General features: G+C 49.6%; 1 protein-coding gene across 1 annotated transcript in view; it reads left to right on the top strand.

Moving 5' to 3' along the window:
• Positions 1 to 19,408, top strand: part of col1a1a (collagen, type I, alpha 1a) — a 20,393-nt gene extending 985 nt beyond the window's left edge. Inside the window, exons 2-49 of the mRNA XM_080009373.1 lie at positions 912 to 1,103; positions 1,401 to 1,423; positions 1,831 to 1,866; positions 2,432 to 2,524; positions 3,295 to 3,363; positions 3,647 to 3,691; positions 5,499 to 5,552; positions 5,654 to 5,707; positions 5,868 to 5,921; positions 6,137 to 6,190; positions 6,280 to 6,333; positions 6,424 to 6,468; positions 6,761 to 6,814; positions 7,009 to 7,053; positions 7,598 to 7,651; positions 8,174 to 8,272; positions 8,478 to 8,522; positions 8,643 to 8,741; positions 8,885 to 8,938; positions 9,104 to 9,211; positions 9,738 to 9,791; positions 9,880 to 9,978; positions 10,063 to 10,116; positions 10,230 to 10,328; positions 10,434 to 10,487; positions 10,590 to 10,643; positions 10,729 to 10,836; positions 11,021 to 11,065; positions 11,191 to 11,289; positions 11,407 to 11,514; positions 12,850 to 13,011; positions 13,352 to 13,405; positions 13,610 to 13,717; positions 13,898 to 13,951; positions 14,091 to 14,144; positions 14,225 to 14,386; positions 14,476 to 14,583; positions 15,131 to 15,238; positions 15,342 to 15,395; positions 15,688 to 15,795; positions 16,026 to 16,079; positions 16,356 to 16,463; positions 16,552 to 16,605; positions 16,739 to 16,846; positions 16,999 to 17,278; positions 17,399 to 17,589; positions 17,701 to 17,943; positions 18,278 to 19,408. Of these exons, the coding sequence (XP_079865499.1) occupies positions 912 to 1,103; positions 1,401 to 1,423; positions 1,831 to 1,866; positions 2,432 to 2,524; positions 3,295 to 3,363; positions 3,647 to 3,691; positions 5,499 to 5,552; positions 5,654 to 5,707; positions 5,868 to 5,921; positions 6,137 to 6,190; positions 6,280 to 6,333; positions 6,424 to 6,468; positions 6,761 to 6,814; positions 7,009 to 7,053; positions 7,598 to 7,651; positions 8,174 to 8,272; positions 8,478 to 8,522; positions 8,643 to 8,741; positions 8,885 to 8,938; positions 9,104 to 9,211; positions 9,738 to 9,791; positions 9,880 to 9,978; positions 10,063 to 10,116; positions 10,230 to 10,328; positions 10,434 to 10,487; positions 10,590 to 10,643; positions 10,729 to 10,836; positions 11,021 to 11,065; positions 11,191 to 11,289; positions 11,407 to 11,514; positions 12,850 to 13,011; positions 13,352 to 13,405; positions 13,610 to 13,717; positions 13,898 to 13,951; positions 14,091 to 14,144; positions 14,225 to 14,386; positions 14,476 to 14,583; positions 15,131 to 15,238; positions 15,342 to 15,395; positions 15,688 to 15,795; positions 16,026 to 16,079; positions 16,356 to 16,463; positions 16,552 to 16,605; positions 16,739 to 16,846; positions 16,999 to 17,278; positions 17,399 to 17,589; positions 17,701 to 17,943; positions 18,278 to 18,424 (4,262 nt within the window). The 3' untranslated portion in view covers positions 18,425 to 19,408. The remainder of the gene's footprint in view (positions 1 to 911; positions 1,104 to 1,400; positions 1,424 to 1,830; positions 1,867 to 2,431; positions 2,525 to 3,294; positions 3,364 to 3,646; positions 3,692 to 5,498; positions 5,553 to 5,653; positions 5,708 to 5,867; positions 5,922 to 6,136; positions 6,191 to 6,279; positions 6,334 to 6,423; positions 6,469 to 6,760; positions 6,815 to 7,008; positions 7,054 to 7,597; positions 7,652 to 8,173; positions 8,273 to 8,477; positions 8,523 to 8,642; positions 8,742 to 8,884; positions 8,939 to 9,103; positions 9,212 to 9,737; positions 9,792 to 9,879; positions 9,979 to 10,062; positions 10,117 to 10,229; positions 10,329 to 10,433; positions 10,488 to 10,589; positions 10,644 to 10,728; positions 10,837 to 11,020; positions 11,066 to 11,190; positions 11,290 to 11,406; positions 11,515 to 12,849; positions 13,012 to 13,351; positions 13,406 to 13,609; positions 13,718 to 13,897; positions 13,952 to 14,090; positions 14,145 to 14,224; positions 14,387 to 14,475; positions 14,584 to 15,130; positions 15,239 to 15,341; positions 15,396 to 15,687; positions 15,796 to 16,025; positions 16,080 to 16,355; positions 16,464 to 16,551; positions 16,606 to 16,738; positions 16,847 to 16,998; positions 17,279 to 17,398; positions 17,590 to 17,700; positions 17,944 to 18,277) is intronic.
• Positions 19,409 to 20,426: the final 1,018 nt, after the last annotated feature.

Here is a 20,426-nt window from a genome sequence, read left to right as displayed (position 1 = left end):
TCTGTCTGTCCGCTCCTTCCATCTGTCTGTCTGCTCCATCTGTCTGTCCGCTCCTTCCATCTGTCTGTCTGCTCCTTCCATCTGTATGTCTGCTCCATCTGTCTGTCTGCTCCTTCCATCTGTCTGTCTGCTCATCTGTCTGTCTGCTCCTTCCATCTGTCTGTCCGCTCCTTCCATCGGTCTGTCTGCTCCATCTGTCTGTCTGCTCCTTCCATCTGTCTGTCTCTCTGGCACCACATCTGCCGCTGCAGCAGCTGCGGAGCCTCTTAAAGTGGCTTTTGGCGACACCTGGTGGCCAGTGGTGCAACTACAGAAACATCTGGACACCACGTCCCCCCCCCCCTCTCTCTCTACCCCCCCCCTCTGTAATTTTAAACACATGCTGCAGACTTTACAAACTTTTTCCACTGAAGGAAAAAACGACGAGGTCGTCAAACAAATGATTTGAGAAACAGCAGAGTAGAACCCCCCTCCCCCTCCTCTCTCTCTCTCTCCCCCCTCTCTCCCCCTCCCTCTCTCTCCCTCCCCCCTCTCTCCCTCCCCCCTCTCTCCCCCTCCCTCTCTCTCCCCCTCCCTCTCTCTCCCCCTCTCCCCCCCCCACCCCCCCTTCTCTCTCTGCCTCCTCCCTCTGAGCTCAGGACTCAGGAACGCTGCTCTGGACGTCTGGGCCTCGTTCTGCCACATCAGGCCAGAACCCAGAACCCCCCCCTGTCTGTCTGTCTGTCTGTCTGTCTGTCTGTCTGGCTGTCTGTCTGTTTCTTCTCTTGTGCTTTATTGACGTGGAAGTCACAGGAACAACGTCAGTAAAGTGTAAAAATAAAAATATTGAAAGTAGGAGGATCTCTCTCTCTCCTCCCGTCTCTCGCCCGGCCGCTCGGTTTAACGCCGCCCCCCCCCCTCCCTCCCCCCAGGTGCCGGTGGGAGCTGCACCCTTGACGGCCAGGTCTTTGCGGACCGTGACGTGTGGAAGCCGGAGCCGTGTCAGATCTGTGTGTGCGACAGCGGCAACGTCATGTGCGACGATGTGATTTGTGAGGACACGGTCGACTGCCCCAACCCCATCATCCCCCACGACGAGTGCTGCCCCATCTGCCCCGACGATGGTACTAGCACCTCCACCCACAACACCCGCAACCCGCACCTAGGACCTCCACCCACAACACCTAGAACCTATACTTGGGACCTCCACCCACAACACCTAGAACCTGCACCTAGGACCTCCACCCAGAACATCCAGAACCTGCACCTAGGACCTCCACCCAGAACACCCAGAACCTCCACCCAGAACCTCATTGTATCACGATATGATGATATGAATGTGCAGCTTGATATTGACATAGACTGTGGATGGGCGTGGCTCCACAGATGACTTGATCACATGTTTGCCTTTCTCTCCGCAGGCTTCCAGGAGCCACAGGTTGAGGTAAATATTGATGATGACATCCATCTCAAAAACAATAGGATGTAAACAATCCATTCATCACGGGAATCAGTTGGATTTCTCTCTTTGCCATTTAAATACAACCTCCTGTCTTCAGTTGTCTATAAATCAACATTATTGATCAATATTCTAAATCTTACATTGAGTAGAGTCCATTCTGCTTGGACACATTTTAATTATGATTGTGATTATCGATCGTTAACAGTGTGATGAATATCAACTTCTGATTGATGGCTGTTCACAAAGATATGCTGATCCGTTCGGTCAATCAAGCTTTAAGATTGAATTGGTTCATATAATGAGCTTGTTTTTCAGTTTTAATTGTAATATTTTTTACCATCTTTTTCACGACGAGCTTACAGCCTTTTTGGTTTTGTTTTGTTCCTCAGGGACCCAAAGGAGAGCGTGGCCCCAAGGGAGACCGGGTACGTTAGTGTTTCAGTTCCTCATTCCCATGATGCCCTGGGAGGTTCAGTCATGTCAGCAGAATTCCAACTAAGTCACTATCTGCAGGGGGTTAATGATCTATTGATTACCTAGTGATACACACTTGGGGCTGATGTTCCTGTTGTGATGGTGTGTCTAGAGTTGCACTAACTGCTCCACAGGTGGCAGGTTCCACTATTGAAAAGGTGATATTGTCAGTTTTAGCCAGATAAAACGAGATTTTTTCTACTTCCTCGTGGGTTCTGTGGCCAATAGAACTGTAGAGTTTGAAACTGTCCAGGTCATGGTAGCAGGGTGGCCATCTTGGCTAATGCTGTATCATGCTAACCTGCTAACACCTCATCCACCCGGATCAGCCCTGACCTGGTGTCCGTGGCTGTGGAAGGTTCTCCAGGTCCAGAAAGCCAAGTGAAGCCGTGCTTTGAATCACTGCATGTTAGCACGTTAGCTCCTCGGTGAAGCCCCATGGACGCAGAGCTCCATGAAGAGGAGGAAATGTGTGGGATTGAACCATCAACTCAACTCTCTCTCTCTCTCCTGCAGGGTCTGCCTGGTCCTGCTGGTAACGATGGAATCCCAGGCCAGGACGGTGTGCCCGGACCCCCAGGGCCCCCTGGACCCCCCGGCCTTGGAGGAGTAAGTCCAGCTCCGGTGTCTTCCCAGTGATGGTGCAGGTTGTCATAGCGACAGCTTGACACAATGGTTGTCAGGTTGACAGAGAGAGATGAACAAGACAGATCAAACATAGGACCCATATCCCCTGGTCTCACCAAACTGACAGGTGATCAGTCATTGATCAGTCAATGATCAGTCATCAATCAGTTATTGATCAGTTATTGATCAGTCATCGATCAGTCATTGACCAGTTATTGATCGGTTATTGATCAGTGAGAAGTCACTGACTTTGACTCTGGTTCTTCTGACTTGGAGTGAGAGCCGAGTTAAACTCCCTTAAAAGGAAATGTTGTTTTGGAAGGTAAACAGGGGGCGGAGCCTCAAGGTTTGAATCAGATCCTCAAGGTTGTCACACACAGGGAGGGAGGAAAGTAGAATTGAAGAAGAGAGGGTGAATACTTTTTAATATACAAATGAAAATGTATTTACATTCTCTTAGTACATATGAGGAGAGGAGAGGGGGAGAAGGATGGAGGAGGTGGAGGAAGAGGACAAAACTAGTCAACCATGTAGTTCACTAGTTACCATGATTCTACCTAACCAGATAACCAATTAACTAGTCTGGAGAGTCACCAGCTGCCTGACAAAATATGAGAAAAACCAGAGCTCCATTATGAGAGGGAGGAAAAAGGAGGGAGGAGGGAGGACATAGGAAGGAGGAGTTAGGGCAGAAGGGCAGATGTCTGGGGATGATTATGAATAACAATATTTACCTGTTTGTGTTTCTGCAGAACTTCTCCCCTCAGATGTCTGGAGGATACGACGATAAATCTATTCCCATGCCTGTGCCTGGACCTATGGTGTGAACACACACACACACACATACACATACACACACACACACACACACACACACACACACACACACGCACACACACACACACACACACACACACACACACACACATACACACACACACACACACACACACACACACACACACATACACACACACACACACACACACACACACACACACACACACACACACACATCAGTTTTGTATTCTGAAGATTGAAGTTATGGATACGTTGCGCCGTCTGTGATGTCACACTGACTCCGCCTCTCCGTTTGATTGACAGGGCCCCATGGGACCCCGCGGACCCCCAGGATCTCCCGGTGCTAGCGTGAGTACTCCTCCCTACTTCCTGTTCTCCCTGCATCACTTCCTGTGCTAGCCTCCCGGTAGGACAAGAGCTGTCTTAGAAAGAACAAGTCTCCTCATGACATCATCACCTCATGACATCATCACCTCCCCTCATGGCATCTTTACCTCATGACATCATCACCTCACGTCATGACACCACATTATGACATCATTGCTTTACCTCATCACATCATGAAATCGTCACTTTACCTCATGACATCACATCCTGACATCAACACCTCATAACATGATGACGACAACAACATGAAGTTGGTGTAGCTTCCCTCAGACAGGAAGTTCTGTAGCGGACCTACAGCTCCTGAGGTTCTTTGTGAGGTCATCCTGTCACATCAGACCAGAGTAATACGTCCACAGATGAAAGTAGAGTTTAGTATTTCATGCCCATTGTTGTTGTTTACTGTGAGTATTTACTACCATATAGATGTATTCACCCTGCAGTAGTATTTACTGCCATATAGTTGTATTCACCCCGCAGTAGTATTTACTGTCATATAATTCTATTCATCATGCAGTAGTATTTACTGTCATATAATTGTATTCATCCAACAGTAGTATTTAATGTAATATAGTTGTATCCATCCCGCAGTAGTATTTACTGTCATACAATTGTATACATTCTGCAGTAGTATTTGCTGCCATATAGATGTATTCATCCTGCAGTAGTATATCCTGTCATATAGTTGTATTCCCCCCGCAGTAGTATTTACTGTCATATAATTGTATTCATCCAGCTGTAGTATTTACTGTCATATAATTGTATTCATCACACAGTAGTATTTACTGTCATATAGTTGTTAACATCCTGCAGTAGTAAATACTGTAATATAGTTGTTTTCATTCTGCAGTATTATTTACTGTCATATAGTTGTATTCATCCCGCAGTAGTATTTACTGTCATATGGTTGTATTCATCCCACAGTTATATTTACTGCCATATAGTTGTATTCATCCTGCAGTGGTATTTAATGTCATATAGTTGTTTTCATCCTGCAGTATTATTTGCTGTCATATAGTTGTATTCATGCTGCAGTAGTATTAACTGTCATATAGTTGTATTCATCTCACAGTAGTATTTACTGTCATAAAGTTGTATTCATGCCACAGTAGTATTTACTGTCATATAATTGTATTCATCCTGCAGTAGTTTTTACTGTTGTATTCTTCCCTCCGTACTGTCATATAGTTGAATTTATCCGGCAGTAGTATTTACTGTCATATAGCTGTATTTTTCCAGCAGTAATATTTACTGTCATATAGTTGTATTCATGCTGCAGTAGTATTTACTGTTGTATTCATCCGGCAGTAGTATTTACTGTCACATAGTTGTATTCATCCCACAGTAGTATTTAATGTCATATAGTTGTCTTCATCCCACAGTAGTATTTACTGTCATATAGTTGATTTCATCCAGTAGTAGTATTTACTGTCCTATAGTTGTATTTTTCCCGCAGTAGTATTAACTGTCATATTATTGTATTCATCCTGCAGTAGTATTTACTGTCATATAGTTGTATTCATCCCACAGTAGTATTTACTGTTGTATTCATCCCACAGTAGTATTTACTGTCATATAGTTGCATTCATCCCACAGTAGTATTTACTGTCATATAGTTGTCTTCATCCCGCAGTAGTATTTGCTTTCATATAATTGTATTCATCCTTCAGTTGTATTTACTGCCATAGTACTATTGTCAGTAGTCGTTTTTTAGCAGGTATGTACTACAAAAGTACCGCTCTTAATGTGTGGTGTTTGTCGCCCCCTGCAGGGACCCCAGGGATTCACTGGACCACCCGGTGAGCCCGGTGAGGCTGGTTCAGCTGTAAGTCTGCTAACACACACACACACACACACACACACACACACACACACACACACACACATATACACATCCACACTAACTTTACTGTGTGTTTCTTTCAGGGACCCATGGGCCCCCGTGGATCCGCCGGCCCCCCAGGAAAGAACGGAGAGGATGTGAGTCATCTGTCTGTCCATCAGTCTATCCGTCGTCTGTCCATCAGTCTATCCGTCTGTCTGTCCATCAGTCTATCCGTCTGTCTGTCCATCAGTCTATCCGTCTGTCTGTCCATCAGTCTATCTATCTATTCACTCTCTCTCTTTCTCTCTCTATCAGGGGGAGTCTGGTAAGCCCGGTCGCGGAGGGGAGCGTGGACCCGCCGGCCCACAGGTGAGTTTCCATGACAACAGTTATCCAGTTGGTAGTTGTACAAGCAGGAAGTGGTCAGTCAGCCATGTTTGGAGAAATAGTTGGAGGATTAGGCTGTTTATTATTATGCTCCAATAACCAAGGAGTGGAGGTGGATCCACAACCAGAAGCAAAGCTCAGACAGGAATTAGAAGAAAGTTTGGGTGGAGCTAAGCACCACTTTCTCTGCCCCCCAGGGAGCTCGGGGATTCCCAGGAACTCCAGGACTTCCAGGCATCAAGGGACACAGAGTGAGTCCTGGAAACCAAAATGAGTCATCACCTACAACCAGGAGACAATCTCACCATCATGCCTTACTCCCCCCCCCCCCCCCCTCTAGGGATTCAGTGGTTTGGACGGAGCCAAGGGAGAGTCCGGCCCTGCTGGCCCCAAGGTCAGACTCCATCTCCCTGTCTCTCTCTCTCTGTCTCTCTCTCTCTCTCTCTTGTTGTTCCATCTGACTCCCCCCTTCTGTCCCTGACAGGGTGAGGCCGGATCCCCCGGAGAGAACGGAACCCCCGGTGCTATGGTGAGTAGAGACGCCATCTTGGATCCTTGTAGTTGTGTTGGAGAGTGAAGTTCCTAGTAGTGACCCCACCTCTCCCTCCATCTCCCCCTCTCTCCCTCCATCTCCACCTCTCCCTCCATCTCCCCCTCTCTCCCTCCATCTCCACCTCTCCCTCCATCTCCACCTCTCTCCCTCCATCTCCACCTCTCTCCCTCCATCTCCCCCTCTCTCCCTCCATCTCCACCTCTCCCCCTCCATCTCCCCCTCTCTCCCTCCATCTCCACCTCTCCCCCTCCATCTCCCCCTCTCTCAGGGACCTCGTGGCTTGCCTGGTGAGAGAGGTCGTGCTGGACCTTCTGGAGCTGCTGTAAGCACACACACACACACACACACACACACACACACACACACACACACACACACACACACACACACACACACACACACACACACACACACACACACACACACACACACACACACACACACACACACACACACCTATTCTATTCCATTAATCAATGAACCGATCAATAATGCTTTATGATCTGTGTCCTGCAGGGAGCTCGTGGTAACGATGGAGCTGCTGGTGCTGCTGGACCTCCAGTAAGTCCAACCTGCACCTTGACCCACCTAGAACATTCTAGAACCTTTTAGAACCACTTAGGAGTGTAGAGAACTGCAACATCCAGAACCACGTAGAACATCCAGAACCATGTGGATCTGTGTCCATGTGGATACTGGAGCAGTCCAGCTTCATCCTGGAGTAGATAGTTGATAAAAGTATCAGTATTGATAAAGGTATCAGTATTGGTAAAGGTATCAGTATTGATAAAGGTATCAGTATTGGTAAAGGTATCAGTATTGATAAAGGTATCAGTATTGATAAAGGTAGCAGTATTGATAAAGTAATCAGTATTGATAAAGGTATCAGTATTGATAAAGGCATCAGTATTGATAAAGTTAGCAGTATTGATAAAGGTATCAGTATTGATTAAGTTAGCAGTATTGATAAAGGTATCAGTATTGGTAAAGGTAGCAGTATTGATAAAGGTATCAGTATTGGTAAAGGTAGCAGTATTGATAAAGATAGCAGTATTGATAAAGGTAGTAGTGGTGTTGGTACTGAATCTCCTCTGTTTGTGTTTAGGGCCCCACCGGCCCTGCTGGACCCCCTGGCTTCCCTGGAGGCCCTGGATCCAAGGTATCACGACACCTCCTCTCCTCTCCTCTGCCCTCCTTTCATCTCCTCTCTTCTTGTTTCCTCTTCTCCTTTCCTCTCTTCCCTCCTTTCTTTCTCCCATTTCCTATCACATCTGTCTTTCCCTCCTGTCTTCCCCCACCAGGGGGCACTCCCCCTCAGGAGCGGAGGTGTGAGACAACAACGTTTCCTTTGTTGAGATTTCAGCCTAATAAGGTTTAATAACCTTCAACATAAAGATTTGGACCATACCCACATGACCTTTGACCTCAGGTCCAAACCGCCTACAGGGTCAACACCTCTACTTTTTTTTTTTAATGAATTCCAAAGATTTACTTATATGATGATGACCACATTAGTTAAGGTCTACGCTGCCAAATGTGAGGACTTTTATTTTGAAGCCCAGTAAACATGATTTGAGGGGAACCTGAACAGCGATTATTCCTCCTCCTCCTCCTCCTCCTCCAGAACCTTCCTCCTCCCTCTCTTAGAGTGTTCTGACACCCCCTTGGTTCTGTCTTCCAGGGAGACGCTGGACCCCAGGGTGGTCGTGGTGCCGAGGGCCCCGCTGGAGCCCGTGGAGAGCCCGGTAACCCTGGACCCGCTGGTGCTGCTGGACCTGCTGTAAGTAAATACTGACCAACCAACTGACCAACCACCTGACCAACCAACTGACCAACCACCTGACCAACCAACTGACCAACCACCTGACCAAATCTCCTGACCAACCAACTGACCAATCAACTGACCAACCAACTGACTAACCACCTGACCAACCACCTGACCAACCACCTGACCAATCAACTGACCAACCACCTCTGTCTATTAGGGTAACAACGGTGCTGATGGAGCTCCTGGTGCCAAGGGAGGACCTGTAAGTAGCCACGCCCACACTGCAGGGTTGGGGGTTTTATTCCATGTGCAGCAAGGCATAAGGGGTTACAGGATTGTGTGTGATTGTGACGTGCTGATTGCGATGTGCTGCCCCCTGCAGGGTGGTACTGGTGTTGCTGGAGCTCCTGGCTTCCCTGGACCTCGTGGACCTCCAGGATCCCAGGGTGCTGCTGGAGCCCCCGGACCCAAAGGAAACACTGTGAGACACCCTGAAATATTGATATGATGTTGATATATTAATATTTTTATGAGATACATGATCAAACAGATTACAATGTACGTTGATCTCACTCGTGCTGTTATTTGTTGTTTATGGTTTATTGTTTGTTTGTTGGTGTTCAGGGTGAGGTTGGAGCCCCAGGATCAAAAGGAGAGGCTGGTGCCAAGGGAGAGGCCGTGAGTTCACAACACACACTTAATAGATGTTAAACACACTATAAACACAGTGTAAACACACTAAATAGTCACTACACACACTAAACACACAAAGCACTCTGTTGAGCTCTGATCAGTCTAGAACTCCTACCACATGCTTCATGCTGCCACTTCTGTATTTCCCAGGGTGCAGCAGGAGTCCAGGGCCCCCCCGGATCTGCTGGTGAAGAGGGAAAGCGTGGAGCTCGTGGAGAACCTGGTGTTGCTGGAGGCCGTGGTGCACCCGGCGAGCGTGTACGTAGCGGTTTTATCACTCCCGTAGTGTACTGTAGACCATGACAAGCTACACGGTTATAAGCATTGATGAGCAGCAGTGGGCACAGTGAAACTGAGCTGCAGTGCTGTCTGCTGCTACAGACCAGCCATGAAAACACAACAACCTGAGCAGAGAGACACTGAGGAAAAGACAGATAGAGAGAGAAGCAGACAGGAAGAAACACAAGACCTATGGGAGAAAGACTATTTGGAGCCACTAATGAAACAATTGACATTCTTGGATGATTCAGTATCTGAACTTAGAACTAGGGTGCGCTTGTTCCTCAAACAATCTAGCGCTCTGCAATCCGACAAACGAGTTTGAGGTTTTGAGTTATTTTGAGAGTTAATGAATAACTGGTCTTGACGGCTGGTCCTGGTGTCCTCGCATTCCCCAGTCGACACAAATAATCCTAATTCTGCGATGGTTGGACTTATAGTGAAACTGAGCTTCAGCGCTAAAGCACCCCACGACTCTTCTCATGAAGTCTGGCTGTCTCCACAGGGGGCCCCTGGTGGTCGTGGTTTCCCTGGTGCTGATGGTGCAGCTGGGCTCAAGGTGAGCAACACACTCACACACAAACAAACCCACACACACTAAAACATACACACTGAACACACCCTAAACATCCGCTCCCTCTCTCCAGGGAGCCCCTGGTGAGCGTGGAGGCCCTGGGGTGGTCGGACCCAAGGGTGCTACTGGAGAGCCAGGACGCAACGGTGAGCCTGGTATGCCTGGATCCAAGGTAAGAACCAGTTCTGTCCGTCTGCCTGTCTGTCTGTCTGTCTGCCTGTCTGTCCTGTGCTGACCTGTGACCTCTGACCTCCAGGGTTTGACTGGCAGCCCTGGCAGCCCCGGACCTGACGGCAAACTTGGACCTACTGTGAGTTCCCGCTTCACCGCCATCTTGAGAGCGTGGAACACCTCTTCTTCTGATTCATTTACACTCTTCATCATCTTTACTCTCCTCATTTCCGTCCTCTTCCTCTACACCAGGGACAAGCTGGACAAGATGGCCGCCCCGGACCCCCCGGCTCCGTAGGAGCCAGAGGTCAGCCCGGTGTCATGGGCTTCCCTGGACCCAAGGGAGCTGCTGTGAGTGCAACATCCCATGGCTGGAGTCAAAGCTTTGGACCCTTAGAGAATCTCCATGCTTAAATCTAAGTCTGTCTGCCTGTCTGCCTTTCTGCCTGTCTGTAGGGTGACGGTGGAAAGCCTGGCGAGAGAGGAGTGATGGGACCTACCGGTGCCGCTGTGAGTATTCTATTCTGTTCTACCTCAAACTCTTGTCGACTGCAGTAGAAGCTCTACTGTGTCACCAGCTGACCTGTTAACCTGTTGGCCATGTTTTCCCAGGGTGCCGCTGGCAAAGATGGAGATGTTGGAGCACCCGGTGCCGCCGGACCTGCTGTTAGTCACACACCCATGATGCAATACAGCTTAACTTCACAACAACACACTCCTCCTCCTCACTCTCCTCTTCCTCTCTGTACAGGGACCTTCCGGTGAGAGAGGAGAGCAGGGTCCCTCTGGACCTCCAGGGTTCCAGGGACTTCCCGGACCCCAGGGAGCTGTTGGAGAGACTGGCAAGCCAGGAGAGCAGGTAGCGAACCGGAGCTGATCTTCCACGACCTTCTGCTTCTGGATCACTGTGGTCCATGTTGCAGTACAAACCGTGGTCCAAACCTTGGTCCAAACCGTGGTCTGGACCTTGGTCCAAACCGTGGTCCGGACCTCTGTGACAGCATAGTGACTCTAACAGGAAGTTCTCCTCTCTGTCCTCGTAGGGTCTTTCTGGAGAGGCTGGAGCCCCCGGCCCCGCTGGATCCAGAGTACGTATCTTCATCATGATCATCATCATCATCATCTCTCCTCTTCAACCCCCACCCCCCCATATAGAGCATTATATCGAGAGCAAATGAAACCATGGACTTCCCCCCCCCCCCCCCCCCTCCAGGGTGATAGAGGTTTCCCTGGAGAGCGTGGAGCCCCCGGTGCTATTGGACCTGCTGGAGCCCGTGGTTCCCCCGGTTCCGGCGGAAACGATGGAGCCAAGGTACTCTGTCTATTTGTGTCACTGCAAAATGCAGGAGTATTACAAATGGTGTAGTGGTGTGTACAAATATACAAATGTCCAAGTTTTAAGTGCATTTAACCCCCCCCCCCCCACCAGGGAGACGTTGGTGCACCCGGTGTCCCCGGTGCTCAGGGACCCCCAGGACTGCAGGGAATGCCCGGAGAGCGCGGCGCTGCTGGACTTCCAGGACTCAAGGGAGACAGAGTGAGTATACCACCAGTTCAACACAGTACAACACAGTACAACAGTACCCGGTACATCCCAGTCCAGCGTACCAGTAGAACCCAGTACATCCCAGTATAACCCATTACATCCCAGTAGAACCCAGTAAATCCCAGTAAAACCCAGAAAATCCTAGTAGAACCTAGTACATCCAGTAAAACCCAGAACATCCCAGTAGAACCCAGTACATCACAGTGGAAGCCAGAACATCCCAGTAGAACCCAGTACATCCCAGTTAAACCCTGTACATCGCAGTAGAACCCATTACATCCCAGTAAAACCCAGAACATCCCAGTAAAACCCAGTACATCCCGGAAGAACCCAGTACATCCCAGTAGAACCCAGTACATCCCAGTAGAACCCAGTAGAACCCAGTACATTCCAGTAGAACCCAGTACATCCCAGTAAAACCCAGAACATCCCAGTAGAACCCAGTACATCCCCGTAGAACCCAGTACATCCCAGCAAAACCCAGAACATCCCAGTAGAACCCAGTACATCCCAGTAAAACCCAGTACATCCCAGTAGAAGCCAGTACATCCCAGTAAAACCCAGTGCACCCCAGTACATCCCAGTACATCCCAGTAGAAGCCAGTACATCCCAGTAGAAGCCAGTACATCCCAGCAGAAGCCAGTACATCCCAGTAAAACCCAGTACACCCCACTAGAAGCCAGTACATCCCAGTAGAAGCCAGTACATCCCAGTAGAAGCCAGTACACCCCAGTAGAATCCAGTACATCCCAGTAGAAGCCATTACATCCCAGTGGAAGCCAGTAAATCTCAGTAGAAGCCAGTACATCCCAGTAAAACCTAGTACATCCCAGTAGAACCCAGCACATCCCCATAGAACCCATAACATCCCAGTAAAACCCAGTACACCCCAGTACATCCCAGTACATCCCAGTAGAAGCCAGTACATCCCAGTAGAAGCCAGTACATCCCAGTAAAACCCAGTACATCCCAGTAGAAGCCAGTACATCCCAGTAAAACCCAGTACACCCCAGTACATCCCAGTACATCCCAGTAGAAGCCAGTACATCCCAGTAAAACCCAGTACACCCCAATACATCCCAGTACATCCCAGTAGAAGCCAGTACATCCCAGTAGAAGCCAGTACATCCCAGCAGGGTCATAACATTTTAGTTGATGACTGTCGTACAAATAATTAGGATTTAGTAAAATCCTCATCGTCCATTTCAGTTCCTTCACATTGTTTCCATCAACTCATAAGTTTGAGTTATTTTCCCTCCTGGAATTAGCTGATTACTAGTTATTGATAATCAGTACTTAGTTATAACTGTTTCCTCCACCTCCAGGGTGACTCTGGAGCCAAGGGTACCGATGGAGCTCCAGGTAAGGACGGTATCCGTGGAATGACTGGACCTATCGGACCCCCTGGCCCAGCCGGAGCTCCTGGTGACAAGGGAGAAGTTGGTGCCTCTGGACCTGCTGGACCTGCTGGAGCCCGTGGAGGACCTGTGAGTTTCCTGCTTTGTCCGGTTCTCTCCGTCACTTTCTTCAGTTAGGGTCAGACACGTCACAGTCCAGTCCCCTCAAAATCTCATATCAACATTTGTCAGGAAGAGATTGTTTTATACACAGCCGATGTTGCGCTAGGAGCCTAAGAAGCACCTAGGTTAAATTTGAGGCTCAGTGGTCAGATGGGCGTGGCCACGGGGGGATGCTGCATGATGGAAGGACAGAGGAAGACTCAACTGTCATGTTTTCTATTTAATAGTTAATAACTCTTAATAGTATTGAGGGTACTGTTCAAACTTCTGTTGAATCCCGGAGGCTAACTCTCTCTCTTCCTCTAAGGGCGAGCGTGGAGAGTCTGGATCCCCTGGACCCGCCGGCTTCGCTGGACCCCCTGTAAGTGACCACACCTCAAGAGTCACTATGAAGGCCTCTCTCAGGTCCTCACACTCGCAGGAGATGAACATTTTCCAGACATTTCCTGACATTCCTCCCACAGCATCTCCAAAGTTCTTCATTAGAATGAGATCATCCTCCAAACATGATTATGATATGAAGAATAAACATGAAGCAGTAATAATGTTTGTGCCGTCCTATCAGGGCGCTGATGGCCAGCCTGGAGCTAAGGGAGAGTCTGGAGATAACGGTGCTAAGGGAGACGCTGGCCCACCTGGACCTGCTGGACCTACTGGAGCCCCCGGACCTCAGGTGAGCATGCACACACTGACACAAACACACACACACGCACACGCACGCACAAATGCACACACACACACACACACACACACACACACACACACACACACACACACACACACACACACACACACACACACACACACACACTGCATACTTTGATTTGACCGACACTGTGTTGTGTCCAATCAGGGACCCGTTGGAAACACCGGATCCAAGGGCGCCCGCGGACCTGCTGGATCCCCTGTAAGCATCTCCCTCCCACCTGTCTGTCTGTCTGTCTGTCTGTCTGTCTGTCTGTCTGTCGGTAGTTTGTTATCAGACATTTTACATCCTGGCCAACAAACCTGTCCATCTCTCTCTCTCTCTCTCTCTTTCTCTCCAGGGTGCTACTGGTTTCCCAGGAGGCCTTGGCAGGGTTGGACCTCCCGGCCCCGCTGTAAGTATTTCCAGTGATGTCATCACTACTTCCTGTTAATAGAAAGTGATTTATAATAACTACACCACTTTCTCCCTCAGGGTAACGCTGGACCCCCTGGCCCTTCTGGAGTCGCTGGTAAGGAGGGACAGAAGGGAAACCGTGGAGAGACCGGACCCTCTGGTCGCGCTGGCGAGGTCGGACCTGCTGGACCCCCAGGATCCCAGGGAGAGAAGGGTAACCCCGGAGCTGAGGGCAGTGCCGTGAGTATTCTCAATGGAACACACCGAAACTCCTGCTACTACCTCAACTGCCCTCACATACTCATGTCTAACACTCCTTCTGTCTGCAGGGACCTTCTGGTATCCCAGGACCTTCTGGTATCTCTGGTCAGCGTGGTATCGTTGGTCTGCCCGGACAGAGAGGAGAGAGAGGATTCCCTGGTCTGCCCGGACCTTCTGTAAGTTGCAGAAATGGCAGAACCAAGACTGACTCAATGTGCAAACCTCCACATGCCTTACATTACCAGCACATCCCATATATTTAACTTGATGGTGACTGGTTACTGTACAGTAGACTAACTTAGCAGATACTCTAAAACTCAATGTTCAGAACCGAAGAGCAGCTCCAAATTACTGTTTAGCTACATTGCTAACACCATTAACATACATGAACCTGGATTTAACCATGACCTGGTTAAACAGAAACATCCTGCAGGAGGTCAAGGCAGTATGATCTGGTCTACTTGGAATGGATGCGTAGACTAGTACTCTGCATCAACTAGCAAAGCAGGATTTTAGTGCTGAGATTACCCTGAGTAAGTGTATCCAGCTACAGGCAATTTATAATGACATGTAAGAGAAGGTTTTAATTGTAAAAATAATCCTCAGACCACTGTTGGGAAGACAAAGCCAAGGAGTTGCACTGAACCAGACTAACAGTAGTTCTTATGCATTTCCTTCTGGGCCTGGTTGGGCTACCTGACACTGTCTGTTTGTGTTCCCCAGGGTGAGCTTGGAAAGCAGGGATCTGGTGGACCTTCTGGTGAGCGTGGACCACCTGGACCCATGGGACCCTCTGGCCTGGCCGGTGCCCCTGGTGAGGCTGGACGTGAGGTATGAACAAACAAATGTCCCTCAGCACTCAGTCTGCACAAGTCTTGGACCTTTCCAATGGAGGATCTATCTGGCTTGTCTAACCCCGTTTTCCCTCATTCAGGGTTCTCCTGGTAACGAGGGAGCCTCTGGTCGTGATGGAGCTGCTGGACCCAAGGCGAGTGGACTCAATGACAGATCCAACACCACCCAGAGCCAACAATACATAGATCCAACATCTGCTAGAACCAATGCTCCCTAGAACCGACACCTTCTACATCCTATCACCATCTACAACCAACATTACATGGAACCAACGCATGGATCCAACCGACACTTAATGGCACTGGACCACAACAAACCCAGAACTCCCTTCCTGGCCTCCAGTGGAACCTCTGGGAGTTGTGAGAGTTGCTGAGAAGTAGGTGCCTGCTCCATGTCTGACTTGTCTGTGTAAATGTGTTCTACAGGGAGATCGTGGTGAGAGCGGCGTTGCTGGAGCCGCTGGAGCTCCCGGACCCCCCGGTGCCCCTGGACCCGTCGGACCCGCTGGAAAGAGTGGAGACCGTGGAGAAACCGTGAGTGCTGCGGCCATCTTGTTACCACTCCATTTGTCCTTCATGTTGTTCCCACTTAATGAAGTCACCTTGTTTCATTGTCAGCGTGATATTATTCTCAGTTTTCATCACTTGATCTTCTAAAGCTCAAACAACAATAACACTGTTCTATTGTCTATGTTGTAGACATCAGCACTTCCACATCCAGCTCATTCTAAATGATTGATTCCCCTCTCCCTCTTTCTTTCTAGGGCCCTGCTGGTCCCGCTGGCCCTGCCGGCCCCGCTGGTCCTCGTGGCCCTGCTGTAAGTCCCTCTGAAACTAAAACCAGCAACACAAACCAGTAGAAAGCGACAACTCAACCAGGGAAACAAGACAAGAAGTGTAGGCTCTGTCCCCTTAGCAAGGGCACTTCCTGTTTTCTTGCTACCTCATCAGGAAGGTTCTTATCAGCTTCCTGTTTTGTCCACATTTACATGAACTGACTCAAGCTAGCAAGATAGCGTCAAGTTAGCACCAGTTCAAGCATCCCTCTGGTTGCCTTGCTCACGTTAATGGCAACGTAATGTGTGTGTTTGTAGGGTGCTGCTGGAGCTCGTGGAGACAAGGGAGAGAGCGGAGAGGCTGGAGAGAGAGGCATGAAGGGACACCGTGGATTCACCGGCATGCAGGGACCCCCAGGATCCACTGTATGTCAACACTTCCCTGAAAGTCCAGATGTTTCTGATGTCCCTTCACGCGGACAGGAAGGATCTGAAATGCTTTGTGTGTTTTCAGGGTTCCAGTGGAGAACAAGGACCCGCTGGTACATCTGGACCTGCTGGACCCAGAGTGAGTCAGCTAGCGTGCACGCCAACACACACACACACACACACACAACAGACACACACAATATACACACTCAAAGATTTCTGTATTGTCAAGTAGAAGTGGGTTTAAATTGGGTCTCTGCTGCCCCCTTCAGGGCCCCTCTGGATCTGCTGGTTCTCCTGGTAAAGACGGTATGAGTGGTCTTCCTGGACCTACTGGACCCCCTGGACCCCGAGGACGCTCTGGAGAGATGGGACCTGCGGTGAGTCCAACAGTCTGTCTGTCTGTCTGTCTGTCTGTCTGTCTGTCATAAGTTAATTTCTGGGGTGATTTTCCCTACAGACACTTTGAGCTTCCTCTTTGAAGTTTCACATGGACAGATGCGGTAAACTCTCCTTCCTGTTCCTGTAACAGGGACCCACAGGACCTCCCGGACCCCCCGGACCTCCCGGTGCCCCTGGCGGCGGCTTCGACATGGGCTTCATCTCTCAGCCCCAGGAGAAGGCTCCCGATCCCTTCCGCATGTTCCACGCTGACGATGCCAACGTGATGCGTGACCGTGACCTGGAGGTGGACAGCACCCTGAAGAGCCTCAGCCAGCAGATCGAGCAGATCAGAAGTCCCGACGGCACCCGCAAGAACCCGGCAAGAACCTGCAGAGACCTGAAGATGTGCCACCCTGACTGGAAGAGCGGTGAGTCCCACTGGGTGTAGAACGGGAGCACTGGAACAGCAAGGAAGCCGCATCGGCCACTTGGTGGAACTGTTTATGGAGATTAATTTCCCTCTCTCCTCCTCTCGTCTCCTCCTGCAGGAGAGTACTGGATCGACCCCGACCAGGGCTGCACTCAGGATGCCATCAAGGTTTACTGCAACATGGACACCGGTGAGACCTGCGTGTCCCCCACCGAGAGCCAGGTCCAGAGGAAGAACTGGTACATCAGCAAGAACCTGAAGGAGAAGAAGCACATCTGGTTCGGAGAGACCATGACCGACGGCTTCCAGGTGAGGAACGCTACAATCCTCTCCTCCTTCATCATCTCCTGTCCAACCGTCTCTGACTTCACACCGACAATTTACAAAATGCTCCCTCTCTCCATCTCTCCCTCCCTCCAGTTCGAGTATGGCAGCGAGGGCTCCATCCCCGAGGACGTGAACATCCAGATGACCTTCTTGCGTCTCATGTCCACCGAGGCGTCTCAGAACATCACCTACCACTGCAAGAACAGCGTGGCCTACATGGACGCCACCGCAGGGAACCTGAAGAAGGCTCTGCTGCTGCAGGGATCCAACGAGATCGAGATCAGAGCTGAGGGCAACAGCCGCTTCACCTACAGCGTCCTGGAAGACGGATGCACGGTGAGAGCACTGAAGCAGATCCAGGACCTGCAGCACACACTGCCATGACAACACGCCTGACATTTAGACATAGAGCATGTGTGTCAAAGCAGCAGCCAATCACCAAGGCTTTCATCTGTTGTATATGTATGAACACATGCAGCACGCATACACATACAAATACATGCATACAGTATATATATATATATATATATATATATATATATATATATATATATATATATATATATATATATATAGTACTTACATATAAATACATACATATAAATACCACCACCTCCACGCAAAGCCAGTCTGGATTCTAACCCTCCCTCCTCCTCTCTTTCTGTTGCAGTCGCACACTGGCGCTTGGGGCAAAACAGTCATCGATTACAAGACAACGAAAACATCTCGCCTGCCCGTCATCGACATCGCGCCTGTGGACGTGGGAGCTCCGGAGCAGGAGTTTGGCCTGGAAGTGGGACCCGTGTGCTTCTTGTAAAAAGAGAAATCTGGACTTGAAATTGTTGTTGTGTGTATGTGTGTTTTATTTTTTCTATCAGCGATCTCTCTCAAAAACAAAACCCACCAAAAACCTTTTTAGTTTTTTTTCAAACGCAATTTTTTGGGTTCTGAAAAGTCCACCCCTCGTTGCTCCTGCAGTCCATCTGCTGCTCCATCCTTCCCAGAAACTCACACTCTGCAACAAGATGGCTGCCGCGCCATGTTTGGGACCACTACTTTCTACAATTTCTGACCTTTGGTTTGATTCTTTTTTCACCACCACCACCACCACCACCACCACCCAAGAGGCCTTAGAGAAGACATTTTGTTTCACTGGCAGCAAGAAAATAATATATGCTTGTGTAAAAACACCCCCCCCCCCCGCCCCCCCACGGCCCGGGACTCTAGAGGGCGAGAGACAAACTCCCAAAAACATTTTGCTTTGTACCAAGTTCAGGTGTTGTTGAATAAACAGTCAAACTGACAAGTCGTCTCCAGTTCCTCTGCCTGCGCCAGACTCCGCCCCCAGCGACTCACAGTTGATGTCATCCCCTCTGTGATGTCATCCCCTCTGTTTCGGCGATGTGTGATTTCATAGCCGGTGTGTCGGTGGCTCTGTGTATTCTCTCTCTTTCCAAAGTCACATTAAAGCCCCCGCAGAGCAACACGGCTTCCTCCTCCTTTCCTGCAGCATCATCAGTGTCAAAGGTCGATGCTAACGACAAGGTGCCGCTTTCTCTCCGAGGTCCCCGCGGCCTCGCGGTGCTACGGCTGCTCTGCCCCGGTGGAGGGCGGGGTCAGGGGTCAGGGGCCGGAGGGCGTTTTTTTTTGTTTTTCACATTGTTCTGTATTGGAGGTTCCCACAGAGAGCGAGACGCAGACAGACACACGGACACGGATCTGTACTATTTGTATATGTATAATAATTTGAGATGTTTTTAATTATTTTGGATGCTGAAATAAAGCATGTTAAGTGCTCTAATGTGCAATCTGGTTGAATCTAATTCCCTGTCTGTCTGCCTGCCTGTCTGTCCCTCCGTCTATCTGTCTGAATGACTGTCCATCAATCTGTCCGTCTGTCTGAATGACTGTCCATCCATCTGTCTGTCTGTCTGAATGACTGTCTATCAATCTGTCTGCCTGCCTGTCCATCTGTCTGTCTGTCTGAATGACTGTCAATCAATCTGTCTGCCTGCCTGTCTGTCCACCTGTCTGTCCGTCTGAATGACTATCCATAAATAATCTCTTGAACTTGAACTTATCATCAATTTGTCTGCCTGAATGACTGTCCATCAACCTGTCTGTCTGCCTGTCTGTCTGAATGACTGTGCATCAATCTGTCTGCCTGCCGATCTGTCTGTCTGTCTGAGTGACTGTCCATCAATCTGTCTGCCTGCCTGACCGTCCGTCTGTCTGCCTGAATGGCTCTCCATCAATCTGTCTGCCACCCTGTCTGTCTGTCTGAGTGATTGTCCATCAGTCCGTCAGCCTGCCTGCCTCTGTCTGACAGTCAGACAGCCTGTCTGTCTGCTCCCAATCTGGCCACGCTGTGCTGTGTAGTAGAAGGAGTCGTTTTGAGAGAGACCTGACGGAGGAGAGGAAGACTCCTTACCTCTGAGCTGCACGACAGCCAGACTGAGACGCTTGACTCCATGTATCATAAAGATCCAACATCCAGAGCAGGACAAACTCCAGGAAACTCCAGGAAACTCCAGGAAACTCCATCAATTCTTCTCCAGTCGTGTTGGAACTAGAAAACACAAAACACCGTTGCTGCTCTTCAGGTTCAGGAATGAAACCTGCAACAGATCCAGGTCCAGGTCCAGGTCCAGGTCCAGGTCCAGGTCCAGGTCCAGGTCCAGATGGGGTCCAGGTCCAGGTCCAGGTCCTGCTCCGTCCTGCTGCTGAGGGAACTGACTTCTGCAGCTCCTGATGCCGGCACCGTCCTGGACTCACAAAGAGGCTGATTGTCCACCTTGCAAGACCACCCCCCAAAACAC

The sequence above is a fragment of the Zeus faber genome, assembly GCF_960531495.2.
Source record: "Zeus faber genome assembly, chromosome: 11".
Taxonomy (NCBI): Eukaryota; Metazoa; Chordata; class Actinopteri; order Zeiformes; family Zeidae; genus Zeus; species Zeus faber.
The sequence above is the reverse complement of the archived record's forward strand: the minus strand, read 5'-3'. Positions and strand labels throughout refer to the sequence as shown.